At 38.4% G+C, this 15,042-nt stretch overlaps 1 protein-coding gene across 1 annotated transcript in view; it reads left to right on the top strand.

Annotated features, from left to right (window-relative positions):
- The window catches only part of IQCA1 (IQ motif containing with AAA domain 1), a 141,467-nt gene that overhangs the window by 13,653 nt on the left and 112,772 nt on the right, over positions 1-15,042 (top strand). Inside the window, exons 2-5 of the mRNA XM_067548658.1 lie at positions 1,239-1,587; positions 5,755-5,874; positions 8,189-8,377; positions 9,125-9,196. Of these exons, the coding sequence (XP_067404759.1) occupies positions 1,239-1,587; positions 5,755-5,874; positions 8,189-8,377; positions 9,125-9,196 (730 nt within the window). The remainder of the gene's footprint in view (positions 1-1,238; positions 1,588-5,754; positions 5,875-8,188; positions 8,378-9,124; positions 9,197-15,042) is intronic.

Raw genomic sequence — 15,042 nt, 5'->3', positions numbered from 1 at the left:
TATTACAGTAGCGAAGAGGCCCCACTCTACTAGGTGCTGCACCATCCACATAGTAAGAGAAAGCTTCTGCCCTGAAGAAAACACAATCTAAATAGACAAGACAGATACAAACAGTATTATTAACCCCATTTTGCATATTGGGAACTGAAGCTTAAATGACTTGACCAAGTCAACACAGAAAGTTTATGACAGAGCCAGAAACAGACACATATCCCCTGAGTCCCAGCCCAGCATCTTAATCACAAAACTATACATTCTGTCCTCTGAGGTCCCTTCTCACATTGTTTTCCTACCTTACTAGCTGTTGTGCATCAGCATTTGAGAGACTGAGGGTACATGATGAAAGCAGAGTTCCAGCCCTTTGTGACATGCCCGTTCCTTTCACAGTTCAGGATTTCCAACACGGCTCTGAGACTGAATGCTCTTCTCAGTCACAATGCTGTATCTTCTAAGCCACACTACCTCCCTTGTTCCCTCACAGACATTGCTATTGCAGCCATCCTGAAAAGACTCAACTGTAAGAGAAGCCTGCTGATATTGCCACAGCCTGTGGAAATACCAGCAATTCCTTGCAGAATCTATAGTTCCCAAAATGCAGGTGATGTAAATTCCACATTTTCCATCCAATTTTCGACGAAAAAAACCATCACCCCCATTGTAACCTTTAAACTCCTTTTTGGTGCTGTTGCAGCCCAACACCCGACAAGAGAATTTTAAAAGGGAACCTAACATTTTATTTTTTTAAATTGCAGCCACTGGACATTGAATCACGCAATCAGGGTTGTGACGGCTGAAGTACATGCCTTGGATTCTGATCCGACATTGCCTTCCGTGGGGCTTCACATAGGCGCAGGGTCTGCCGAAGCAGACCTCATTGCTAGACTGGGGATGTAGTTACAACTATATTTTGTGATGAACTCCAACAATTTCTAACTTTTTTACATTATTAAAGCATAATTTTAAAATGCCTATTTCTAATACTGCTTTACTAGTAAAGACAATAAAAAGGAGCTATGGTTTAATTAAGTAACTCTCTGCTAAAATACATAAACTCTGCTTTAAAATACATTTTAGCTAAGTTATTAAAATCCTTTTAGAATTAAAATGCACTTCAGGACTTGCATTTATGCAACATCCACGCTTCTGGAGTCCTGGAGACACTCAACAACTGTGCATCCAGTTTGTGGTAATCAATGCTTATATCTGCAGCTAAGCTATTCTTTTCTCCTTTCAATCAGCACTTATAATAAGATGTGGGCAGAAGCCCAAGAAGCCCTCAACAGCCTGCTCCAGAGGGAGACAGAAGATAAGCCCCTAAAGCCACAGAAGGACCACATGACAGTGTTCCAGATGTTAGCCACCTTGTACATCAAATACGTGCAAATTTTCCGTAACTTGGAGATTGCCTACGACCAGATCGTTCACCCACAAAAACGGTTAGTGATTCGACAAGTGCTGGAGGGCGTGATGGGCCGTATCCTGGAGCTGAAGAACGAAATGGTGGAGCTGGAGAACGAAATGGTGGAGCTGGAGAACTCGGAGTTTCATTACTTTGATGATATCCTGCAAGATCTTAAGCTGTCCCCTGTAGGTATACTTTTATCATAAAAAAATTAGGAATATAGTCTATATTCTAATGTAAATCTAGCCTAGTATGTACCTGAAAGCCAATACTATTAAACTGTATTTTGGCTTGAAGTCAATGAAGCTGCACCAATTTACATCAGCAGAGAACTTGACATGCTATATGCTCACTAGTTTACTGTGTAGTTGTTACTTATGGTATTTCTGTTAAAAATAACTACACAAAATATATTCATTCTACAGTGAGCTTTTCACACTGGAGCAAACTTTTTAAAAATGAATCTGTTTGATCAATGTTATATTTGTGTATGTCTGTAATATTACCAAAGATGCTTTTAATAAAGGTGATGTCCCTCCATGTCTGACTTGTTCTACTCGGTCCTAAAGTGAAGTCATGATAGAATAAGTCAGCTTCTATGTTAATAATAGTAACATCACAAATCCAGCCAGATTTTCCTGTAGGATCACATAGGATGGGTCACTCAGAACCAAGCCACAGCCAATGTCAAACTTCAGTTTGGTTTGCCCTTTGCCTCAAGGTGAATCAATTTGACCTCATGGCCCTCTCAGAGGTTACAAATAAAACTAGATGGGGAATAGACTAGTCCTGTGGATAGTTCTCCAAACTGCCATCTGAGAAACTTCCGTCTGCTTTCTAATTACAAAACAGGCAGGGTCTGGGACCACATTCAATGTCTAGGGGAAAAGATTGCCTTGTAATAACCCTTCTATCCAATTTAGGTGCAGTTGTCTGAAAGACATCCTAACTAAACCTCAATCCCAGTGAGTATGGCCATTAAATGGAGCCTGGAAGGTTGAGGGTATAAAAAACATATGAGAAATAATGGTGATTTGATTGATAATTTCTTTTGTTTCTCACAAATATCTGTTGTCAAAGCTGGGTACTGTAGGTAACAGCTTTTCTAATGGAAAAGTAAACAGAGTTATTGTTTAAAGATTACTATTTTCTGGATCCTGGTTATAATCTGAAAGAAATTGTCTAGTGGTATCTTTACATATTATAGAATTAGTTCTTCAGTTTTTAGATATGAAACATGTTACAGCTTTTAACTGATTATTTTGCCATATAAATATGTATAGTACAGTGATTGAAATAAGTGGCAATCACCCATCTTTCTGCTATTTTATTCATAGTAGAGAACTCTTTTGACCATCAGACGACATACTAGAGAGTATAAAGGCATTATTCAGAAGCTGATAACTCAGAATGTATTATTAGATTTTTTTTAAAACTACTATTAGGAACATTACTGTATTTTCATGATTTATAGGTAAAACAACCAAGGGAGAAAAATTGGTGAGTTTGAAATGTAACATTTTTAACATCAGGTGTTAAAAAAATAAAGACAAATTCTCATCCCTCTGGCCCCACCTTAGGACTAACAAGGCATGGTGTAGCTTGTGGGGGAGGGGGGCTAGAACTGTTCTCAACATAGACTTGATTGTATTTTTGTCTAGCGCATTCATGGCTCCAGTACTAAGGTCCTGGACAATGGACACAAAAAACTCCAGTCCCTCCAGTGATATATCTACATGAGACTTCCCCATCTTTGCACCATGGCCCTTACTTTCATCAGCTGTTAAGAGTTTGTAGTCCAACATAGTGATAGTAACAGTGAGGAATATACAGAATTGCTAAGTCCCAGGCATGTTGCATCTCATGAATGATACTGAGGAGCATGGGTTTTATTTTTTGTATGTCACTCAAGAGTTTAAGTTTTATCTTTCTCTCATTCTCTGTGCATCACCTTTCTCCAGTTTGCTTTCAGACATGGAATCTGTCTATCTGTGGTAATTATATAGATACTTTTTAAAGTATTTATCCTCACAACATCTATGTGAAGTAGGAAATGGTTAAAAGGCTGCATCTATTACTTGATTTTTGTGGGCAAATGTCACAAGCCTGTTCTTTCTCAATGCTGTGTCCTACAAAGTGGTTAAGAACTAAGATTGTCCTTTTCCGGCAGCCTAATGCTTTAAGCTAGGCCTTTACATCCACGTGCTGGGTAGAAGTCAGTTAGGCTGTGAGATAGTCTTATAATCAATGATAAGGAGTCTTGCACCCTTGAATACTGTGAAAGAATTGATTTCTTGATCATTCTAGGAAGTAGCTCATCATTCCCTGCACAGAGATTGAGTGCACATCTCAATTTAGATTTTTACAACCAAAAATTGCTTCATGTCTGAAGCAGAAAGTTCCCCCTTAACTTAGGGTGACCAGATGTCCCGGTTTTATAGGGACAGTCCTGATATTCAGGGCTTTGTCTTATACAGGCACCTATTACCCTCCGCCCGGTCCCAACTTTTCACACTTATACAGGCACCTATTACCCTCCACCCTGTCCCAATTTTTCACACTTGCCGTCTGGTCATCCTACCTGAAACTGCTACACAATGGGGTCATCTCACCATTGCTGTGGCCATCAGAACAGAAATATGCAGACAAACTTGGAAACAAGAGAACATGTGATTCCCTTCTGTGGGGAAAAAAGGAGCATAAGTGAGATACTTGTATAAAAAAAGCTGAGAAAAATCAGAACAACTTGCAATACAGTATGCTACTAACAGCACTCAAAAATTACGATGGAAGAAGCAGAAAACTAGGCCAGAAGTACAATCAGAAAACTTCTCAGACCAGGCCTCTGCTGTGATAAGGACAATGATGTAAAAGGGGCAAAAACTCTTTGTGCCATGACACAAACCCACTCCACAACTTTCCCTTACATGCACTACCACAATGGGGGGGCATGGGCTCCACGACCAGAGCCACAAACTGCAAGGCAGGCAATAGATGGTATTGCCACTCATATCTGATAAGCTGTGAATTTACAGAAACTAGTTTTCCTTAACATTTGAGCTTTCCATCACACTCTCGCACAAAGCATAGAAACATAAATACATATCCCAGGGTCTTTAGCTAAACATTGGCACTATTTTTGTCACTATCCAGTTCCTTTTCACGTGGGTGCTTGTGTACCAGACTCTTGTCCATATCTGAAGTGACAGCCAGGGTTCTGTAAAAACAAAAACAGTCCATTGCTTAAGCAAATATTTTAGCCATTTCTTTAATAAAATCTTTGTTAATGGCATCATTATGTGCCAAGTCTATCAGGAGTCCAAAACAGACACAGCCATCAATGTGTTTTCATGTTTGCAGTGATTCCATAGTCATGTTAGTACCAGGATACCAGAGAGACAATGTGGATGAGATAATATCTTTTATTGGACCAACTTCTGTTGGTGAAAAAGTTAGGCTTTCAAGCTTATACAGTGCTCTTCTTCAGCTCTGTGTAAACTCGAAAGTCTGTCTCTCTCACCATAAAGAGTTGGTCTAATAAAAGATATCACCTTATCCGTCTTGTCTCTCTAATGCCTTTTCATTAAATTTGTGCTTGCCATTAAGGACTCCTAGTGATAGCGTACTCTTGGAAGAATCGACTCTATTCAGAGGCGAGGTTCTAACACTCAGTTGTGCTACTGTGTAGTGTCTTGGCTTCCATTAATTCACAGATCTTTTGGGGGTTCTTTCTTTGCATGTCTCTCAAAGAGACCCACTTCTTTCTCAGTATCAGTGAGTAATACTACAGGAAAACAATCAATGGAAATGTGAGACAGTTGTACCTTTTATGATACAAGTGAATAAAGGAAAACTCTTGGGTAGATATTACCAGTCATTCTTGATTCTGAGAGGTGGTTAGATACCACAGTGATAGGCACCTTAGAAATACTGAAGACACTAGATGAATAATCTGATATTAATGTCTTGTAATAACAACAATGTAATACAGCTGATTTGTTTTTCCAAGATGTTGAGTAAGTAAAGTGGGAGGATCATACTAATGAGTTTATTAAATTCAGTGAAGTCACTGTCTGTACATTTTTAAATTACCAGCAAACCCCAAAATGTTCAAAATAGGGTTTTCGTGATTCAGAAACTGAACTAATTTTTTGTTGTTGAATTAGACTCTGAGTGATTGCAAAGTAATAGAACAGTAGCTGATACACAGGTCATGTCACATAACGCTCCTCAGAAATTCAAGACTCTTTAGGCCAATTTAATTAGTCTGTAAAGGAAAGGTGTTAAGGTAATAAGCAACATAGTTTTAAACACAGCTCTAACAATGTCCCATGAATATTTCTCTCCCTTAGGAACACATAGAAATCCCTATCCCAAGGTATTTTATTAAGGAGAAGCTGAAGGTGCTGAGAGAGAGGGAGAAAATCCTTGCTCAGATTTTAATTAATGCTGGATTGCAAGACATCGAACCGGTCAGTATACCATGGGTACCTTAATTTCCCAATCATCTGCCGACCTGTTTTACCTTGTAATTGAACATGTTTTCACACATATGAGTGAAACAGATATATTTTTTCCATACCAATCTATAATGAGACATTGAAGTGAGAAATATTTTTATAGTATATATTTAATCAAACAACACTGATGTATGAATCACGACTGGAAAAGAAACATAATACACATTTCATTCCACCCCCAGGAAAGCATGTCTTCAATCTGAGCAAAATTAACAAGGGTAACTCTACAAAATAACTTGGCTTCATTTTATGCTATGAAAGTAATAGAAGGACAACATTATGGCCCCAGTTCAACAGGGTACTTGTGCACGTGGCTAACTTTAATCGCACGAGTAGTCCCAGTGAAGTCAAGTTAGGCACATACTTAAGTACTGTGCTGAATCAGGGCCCATAACAAGAACAGAAATGACAGTGAAGGTTGTATAACTATTAGCATTATAACCTCCCATTTTCAATTGTTTATTGCATTCTGAAAAATTTATGTGATCTTTTCTGTACAGCTATTCAGCAACAATAGCTAGGAGAAGAAAACTGAAATTTGGCATGAAGATAATCCGTAGAGAGGAGAAGTGTCTTTGAACAGTCTGCTGAAAACTGTAATCTGATGGAGTTAAGACTCATTGGCAGTACTCTTTGGAAGCTTTCCTCCCCACTAAACTCCTAAAGAGCACAGCTGTGCATGCATGTCAGGCTAACTTAGATTCATAGACTTTATGGCCATAAGAGATCACTATGATAATGTTGTCTGACTTCCTGCAACACCTAGGCCATAGAATTTCACCGAGTAATTTCTGCAGTGGAGGGAATTACTCTTCCCTACTATGTTTCTGAGATGATCAACCCCCATAACTTGTGGTTGAACTAATCGGGATAGTGAAAATAAGGAGTTGAGCGAGGGCTCCTGTGCATTTCATAATGAACGAACAGATCCTTTGTCTCAATCCCTGCACACCTACTTGTGCTCTGCCCGCCTCCCTCACCAGGAGCGATCTGTTAAGGATGAGTCTGCCTGGTATGGAGCCAGATTACATGGGAGTGAGGCCTTTACACATCCTGAACCATGGGGCAGTTCTCTCTTGACATGCTACCACCATGTGAGGCATGTAAAGCTGAATAAATAATCTTTTTTATTAAGACAATTTGTATATGCTGCTCTGTGCTCTACTTCCAATTAATTCTGTCTACTCATTTCCTATGCTCAACTGCTACCACTGAGATTGCGGTTGAGTCTTCTGCTTTTTAGTATGCATCATAGTGAGCCATATATATTCAGGAAATTCTGGCTGTCTGCTAACAGGCTGCTGTATTCCCATATGCATGTAACAAAAAACTGTTACAGAGCATGCATTCAAAATTAAATTTGTGAATTATGTATTTTTCCTTGTAGGGAAAACCAAGTTTAAAATTTAGTATAGTGAGCTCAACTCAGTCTTTGTATACAGAAGCATCAAATCTGAACTGTATCCAATTGGGGGTGTCAATAACAGGAGAGGAAAAATGTTCTGCCTCTCTGACCAGTGAACTCTAGGCCTCATGGGCATATCCAGAAGCTCCTATCTCCAAAACTTAGGCAGAAAATAAGAGGAAGTCAACATACAGCTAGGGAGGTCTGTTAATTTAATAGAATTTAACCATTCTAATATTTAGGCTTATTTCTCAAACAAAATAAAAATTAACAACTTCCTTGTTACATAATATCTACAGAAAAAACAATGAGAGTCCCGTAGCACCTTAAAGAGTAACAAATTTCTGCAGGCATAAGCTGACAAAGTGGGTTGCAGCCCACGAAAGCTAATGCCTGCAGAAATTTGTTAGTCTTTAAGGTGCTACGGGACTCTCGTTGTTTTTACTGTATACAGACTAACACGGCTACTCCTCTGAAAATATTGACAGAATGATTCTTATTTCTTACCTCTATATCATGAGGAACTCCTTGCCCCCTCAAAATCCTACCTTACTAAAGGGTATGATGTTTATAAAAGTGACATGTCTGGTTCACTTTCTCCTTAAAATGCTTTTCAAATTAAAATCCCAGGACAATTATCAAAATGCCAAATTAGGTGGTCCTGAGGTATGGGTTTCGCCCTCTCTGAAGTGGGGCTACTTTCATCTTTGACAGTTTCCACTAAAATATCAGTTATTCAATTTAAAATAGAGTTAACAAAAGACATCTGAATTTTCAAAATGATTCAAGACAATAACTCTTAGGTTCTACATGTTCTGATAACAGGCCTATAAACTGTTTGTTTTTCACTGTTCATAGAAGAAATATGTAAAGCCCTTGCCTCTCGAAGAAGTCATTAGAGTAATCCAGATTTCAGAGAGGGCTCGGCAGGGCCGTTTAAGGGCTACATTCATGAAGCAAATCTACCTTGAAGAAAAGAGAGAAAGACAAGCCAGACTTCAGGGTGGAAAAGGTCCAAATGTGAATGCCGCTGCACTTCGCATTCAAAAGGTGAATCTTGTTTCCGTCAGAACAGTGTTGGCAGAATGGACAATGTGTTTTGTTCACAAGAGCAGCATGAACAGAAATTAAGCTCATGATACAGAACATTGTGACTTGGCATGAACCTAGTTGTGTACCTAGTTGTAAACCCCCTCATGTGGGCCATTTCCAAACAAGATTGGACAAAGCACTAGAAATGAAACTGAAGGGAACAATCCTACAGTGGCAAGGGATGGGCTAGATGGTATAATCAGTCTTTCATCTCTGCTTTCTGTGGCCCACATTGTTCTCTGTGATCCTCCCCTCCCCCCAAGCTCCAAGTGTATTGTGGATGATTCATGTGTAAGGGATGTAAAGCCTGCTGCTCTCTCTGGGGCAAAAGAGAGAGTTTGTCGCTAAATAGAAAGAAGCAACTCCGCAAAAACTGAGACAGCATAGTCAATGAGGACTTGAGAGGAAGGCCATTGCTCACCTAGGTGTTTGCAGAATCTCAGAGTTCAGTAAGAGCAGGACCAGACCCTAAATCTAAACAAGTTTTCAACAGTTAGGCTTTTAGCATGTGTTGGGAGGAGGGGGAAGAGCAGACTTCAGCATGTGTTTTAAAAAAATACAGCACATGGCAACCTGTTTAGGAGTAATTGCTTCAATTGTATATTCTGTTTTTCCTTCCTTAATTTGTTTTTTCCTGTGCCTGCTGCAGTAAAGGAAGCTGTAACAAGGCCCATTTATCTCATTAGAGTCATGTTTACAATTCAGGTTTGGCGTAGATTTACCCAGTGGAAGAAAACAGAGAAAATGAGAGATGAGGAAATGATATTTCTGGGGATGGTAAGTTTTGCTTGCCAAAGAATATAAAATGCATTCAAGATTGTATTCTGTTTTCCCTTTGGATTTTTGTAATTTATCAGTAGGGGCAAAGAAGAAATTCATTTTCTAAAACTCTCTACATATTTTCAAGGAATCCTTAAGACCAAAGAACTCAAATGAAATAACTGATGGTGTGGCAGTAGGAAAATTTCACTTCTCATATAAACTCTTGTGCTATACATCGATGCCCTATCTACTGCAGATGCAAAAACAGACATGAACTTTGATACAGGCTTTGGGGAATATGATGCTGGCATCACAGAGCAAGGTGCTCATGTTAATTGGTCGTCTTATTCCTGAAGCGGAGTTGAAGCTGTCAAGTCTTCTCCTCACACCATTTTGCAGACCTCTTCCTATTGTGTGTGTGTGTGGTTGGAGGGGGGGGGGGTAAAGAAATTGCCAAATAAATATATCCCCTAGGCCCATGTGGGAGGGAAGAGGCAAAATAGCACCTCAGAGTACCTGGCAACAGGAAGCAAAAGAGGAAAACAGTGATCTTTTAGATCAGGGGTGGTGGGGAATAGAAGGAAAGCCCCTAGATTCACATGAGAGAGGGGAAAAAGGAGTTTCCCACTCTCCCACAATTAGGCAAGGTAAACCATCTCTTCCGTGCAGGAATAGGAAGGTGTATGTTTCCCGCAGCCTCTCCATGCCAAGGATATAGCGCTTCTTCCAGCAGCTAGCAGCTGCTGATTCTACACAAATCTGATCTGTGGGAAGATGGGAGGAGTCAGAGAAGGAGAGGGCAGGAAGAAAAGCCAAAGTACTTCACACCTTGGAAAATCAACAAACTTCCATATTGCAAATTTGATCTGTCCTTGGTAGCAGCAGCTGGTGCTTAGTAGCTTATGCATTTTGTTGGTGCAGAATATAAGTGTGGAGTAAATTATAGTGCTCCCAGCAGCTAGCTGGAAGAGGGGATAGAATCTTCCCATGCCTTTCCAACTGTCACTCATTCCTTCAAATGCATTAGTCCTGGCCTCACCACTCTGTAGTAATTCTTTTATATGACACTCTTTAGATGCCAAACCCTTCAGCTCCCCTTATCTATTACAGCAATGCTCTATCAGCACCGTGTTCAAATAACAGCCTTTTACAATACTTCCTCACAGTAATATGCATTCTCATCTTAGTATTTAAGTAGATGTATGCATGACTTTTTGCACTCTAGAGCTATTAAAATATAAATTTTAAAATATCAAAATCAATATTCCATAACTGAAACATTCCTTCTGCTTCCCCCAAATATCGGCTGGACAATTTTCTTATCCAACAGTGAGGTTATACTTAGCCAGGTCATTGCTTTATGAAAACTGATTCTACCCCAACAACATACAGAAAAAGAGCATTTCTTAAGGATGTTCTTCAAAACCTGACCTAGAGAAAGAAATTTAAATTGCCCTAAACTATATCAAGACGGATGGGAAATTCCTCTTTTATGGATTCTTTTCTTATCTTTCTCCTGTCCGTCCCATTATGGCAGATGAGGAGTAAGTGCTGATTCTGCTTTCTGTTGAAGTCAGTGAGAAAACTCCTCTAGACTTCAGGAGGGGTAGGATTAAAATGCTGGAACATTAGAATTTAGTGAATATAAATGTTTTAGAAATTATGCCCTTCAGGACACAAGGGATTGTTCTCTGGAAAATTCTGTATTGGTTACCTAAAAGTCTTGGAAAGGACTCTAGTCTCTAGAAGATGATGGAGGAATGGAGATCACAGGTGTGATTGGGTAACAGCTGCATCCTCTTTTCACTATGGCCTGCACACTGCTAATAGGTATGAAGACAGCAATGTATTGTACCGTATGGGGAAAAACTATACCTTCATGGGGATGAGAGGGCTTAAAACCTAGCACAAGAGAATGGATGTTTGCAACTCCGCACTGAGTAGTGCACTGAGTAGTGCCATTACTTGATATCAAATATCTAATAAAGGGATATGGTGAAAATGAGAGCTGCTTTTTCTTCCAATTTTTCCATATTTCAGATTGTGTTTTTCCTGTATTTTTAATGGCACGTTCCCACCTATGGCCTCTACAGGAAACAAGTGGCAAACAGGAATCAGTTCACATTGATGGATCAGCAGAGAGCTCCTTAGGTCAAGCCCCTTTGATGTATGATCATGTCAGCCCTCTAAAATATGACCATAGGTCTTCATGTGTAAACATGTTGAATTTGCTTTTCTAATTCTTTAAGACTTAGATAAATTAGAAGACATGATCATCCATTATTTTAAGCCCATCACAAAGGAGTCAGGACTTGTACTGCAAGAAATATAAATTCACTTTAAATTATTATTTTTAAATTATGTATAAAGCGCTATCATTTACATGGGGCTTTGAAAAAGGAGTTAGAAACCTTTAAATTATTAATAATGACTTCTGGACCATTCAGATATATTGACCTAACAAGAATATACACAAAGACGATAGTGCAAGAGCCATCGTATCTGCCTCTGAATTAACAGTGCTCCTGCAATTTTCTATCAGCATTTATGTCTCCTTGCTGACAGAAACACTTTTTGTCAATTTTCTGGAGGTTGATTCTATTTCTTATTTAACTTGATGATAGAGAAGAAGTCCATGCTCCAGAAATTGTTCTTGGCTCTAGTACAAAGTCTCGTTGTTATTATTATTATTATTTATTAGACCTTAATTACAGAAACAGCAAGATTCCCTCAGCACATTTTTCTAAATCTCAGATAAATCATAATCTGAAAAACCTGCTTCATTTGTAAAAAGAAGCAAGCCTGACCAGGAACATATATCTTTATAACTGTCTCCTGATCTGCTTCTTGGTCTTCCTCATATTCCTGCCATGGAACTCTGTACTAGCATCTCCACTGCTAATTCAGCAGCCAACGTTCCATTTGAAATTCTATATTTAACCCACTCTGACTTTGGCATGATAATCATGATAATTAGATTTTCAACAAAATGTGCATGCCTTGTCCAGAAGAAACCTTTATTTTCCTCCCCCTGCCATGTTAAAGTTATAGATCAGCCATATGCCATGTTTCCAATTTTTTTAAAAAATAGTATGTAACGTCTTTTGTTTACCTATAACTCAAGAACAACGTGGTGTTAAGACTTCCGTCATTAGAGGCCAGATTCACCAGTGTTCGTGGTTGGTTTGTGTTCGTCCAGTGACCCAAAGCAGCCATAAACCTAGCCTAGCTGGCTGGCTAACCTAGGTTTATAGTTACTTTGTTTCATTAGAGTGGTGCAAAGTAGCCGGAGCACAACGATGAACCTGGACTCAGTTATTTTGCTAACCCAGGTTCTCCTTCCATTTAAATCAAAGGGACCTGCGCTCAGAATAGAGCCAGGTCCTGTAAGGTGCTGAGTGTCTCTTAAAGTCAGTCAGAGTTGAGGGAATCCAGCACATCTGTGAAGATTCTCATCACCTAGTAGGACTGGTCCTTAAGTGAGAATAGTATTGGGCTCCCACTGTACTTAATAGTCTCAAGACACAAGCTAGCTTAGAGGAAAACCTTTTAACATAAACAATTATTAAAGATAATTTATTGCCTATTGACTGAGTCTACACAAGTCTGGCCCATGGGAAGAGGGGAGGAGTCAGAGAAAGAGAGGGCAGGAAATAAAGCCAAAGTATTTCACACCCTGGAAACTCAACAAACTTCCATGCTGAAAAATTTGATCTGTCCTTGGTAGCAGCAACTGTTGCTCAATAGCTTATGCATCTTGTTGATGCACAATATGTGGCAAGTAGCTGTATAGACACCCAGGGACTATTTGCTACCAGCATTGATGTGTGGGTTTCACTTTGGATTGCATGAACTGTAGGGCTCAATCCTGCAAAGTGCTGATCACTCTGGTCCCAATCTGGCAAAACTCTTCAACACATTTTTAACTTTAAGCATGAGGCGTCAGTCCCATTGCTTTTCACATGCTTAAGTGATTTACAGGACTGAGGCTTATTTGTTGGACATGTACATATTTATATGTACTGTTGTGCACTGCTAGGCAACTTTGATACTGTGCTTTTACACAATGATTTATGCTCCTATCCAAAGGAAGTCGAAGGCACAATATGTGCTAACACACAACTTTTCAATATCTTTTTTGGAAGATTTTTTTCCTCCATTCATATGGATTTCCAATTGAAAGACATCATGTGCTCTTCAATAAATAACCATGATCTCCCATCCTTACCTCTTCTAAACATATCCTAATTTAGGCATGTTTTCTTGGATAAGAGTTATATTTATATCTGAGGAGACAGTCTGGATTTGCCAAACATTTTTCCCTTTGAATTCCTAATAAATATATCACATTTCAGCAGTCCAAAAAAATTCAGTATTCCCCAGAACAGCATTCTGAATAAATATTCGAGGCTGTAGTTAAATAAATAATTAGACTGGATATAACAAACTGCAAACTCTGTAAATATGTAGAGCATAAAATAATTCTCTATCTCCTGAAGTGGGCAAACAGGATAGCTGAAGGGTGCCGAAAAGTCTGTTTTTATTAAACATAAATCTGAAATGCGATTTTGGCTTATTTATAGCCTACATTATATTTGAGAAGACGGCACAAAGAGGGTTTTGTATTATTTCCTCATAGGTATGTGTTTGCAAAATCTGAATAGTGTTAAATAATCTATCCTGTTTTTAATGTGATTTTTTATGTATTTAGTGACAAACTTGTAAAATATTGGAAAGTAATACAGAGTCATCTCCATTATTCTCCACTATTGCACCTTCTTTTTATGAAATTGTGCTAATATTTAAACAATTGTCTTTTACAATAAAAAACGTGCATTGCCATCTTTAGTAAAAGATGTGTGGCAGAATGTCCAGGATTAATACCTGAACTAAATACAAAGGACTGTAGAAAATATCATCATGAATAAAAATAAGGTTTTTTTAAATTTCACACCAAATTTAATGTTCCTTTTATCTTTTTCATAAGTTCTGTAAGTTTCATAATGATAGAAACTGAGCCATTTTCAATATTTTTCTACCAAAGCCTCCTACTACAAATAAATATCATTGTCTGAAAGCATGTGAGAGTGACTTTAATTGGCAAAGCTATTGGAGTGGATCATAGAGGGGAAAGCTTTAATTAATGTAATACATTTCACTTTGTGATTCCTTTTTGTACCTAATTTGGGACTTCAGTCATATCAATGTATATGGTGCATCAAAGCTACCACTATTTGTATTGTATTACAATGGAAGATATATGAACAGATGCTTCATAAGATAAGAGACTTGTTTAAAATCTATTTTCCATTCCCCCAAACAAAATATATTAAGAAATATAAAACACCCTAAATAACCAATGACACAGTAAGCTTGTTAAAAGAATTTCCAGACAATCAATGTTTAAAATTCAACAGAATAACTGACATGATAAAAGAATAGACTTCTAGAGGGCCAGATCATGAACTCCTTTACTTCAACTAGTAAGCAGTTACACATGTAGTCTCATTTACTCAGTGGAACTGCTCATGTGAGTAAAGGTATTTATAATCTGGCTCTGAATAAATATATATTCTGCTGAGCAATATATCTTCTGCTCCAGAAGTGTATTATAAAACACTGAAACAGACTTACTAGTTTAATGGATATTTGTTGTACATGGCTCCGTTTAAAGAATAAAATTTTGGAGAAAATTATCCAAAAGGGAATCTATATTACAGAAACCCCATTGAAATGTGTGGTTTGGGTTTGAGCTATGGGTCTGCAAAAAGAATCCAAGATATTTCATCCTAGGGTGACCAGATAGCAAGTGTGAAAAATCAGGACCTGGGGTGGGGAGTAATAGGTACCTATATAAGAAA

This window comes from Emydura macquarii, unplaced genomic scaffold (genome assembly GCF_026122565.2).
Source record: "Emydura macquarii macquarii isolate MOO-44397 ecotype Brisbane River unplaced genomic scaffold, CSIRO-AGI_Emac_v2 contig_1253, whole genome shotgun sequence".
Taxonomy (NCBI): domain Eukaryota; kingdom Metazoa; phylum Chordata; order Testudines; family Chelidae; genus Emydura; species Emydura macquarii.
This window is presented reverse-complemented; position numbering and strand designations above follow the sequence as displayed.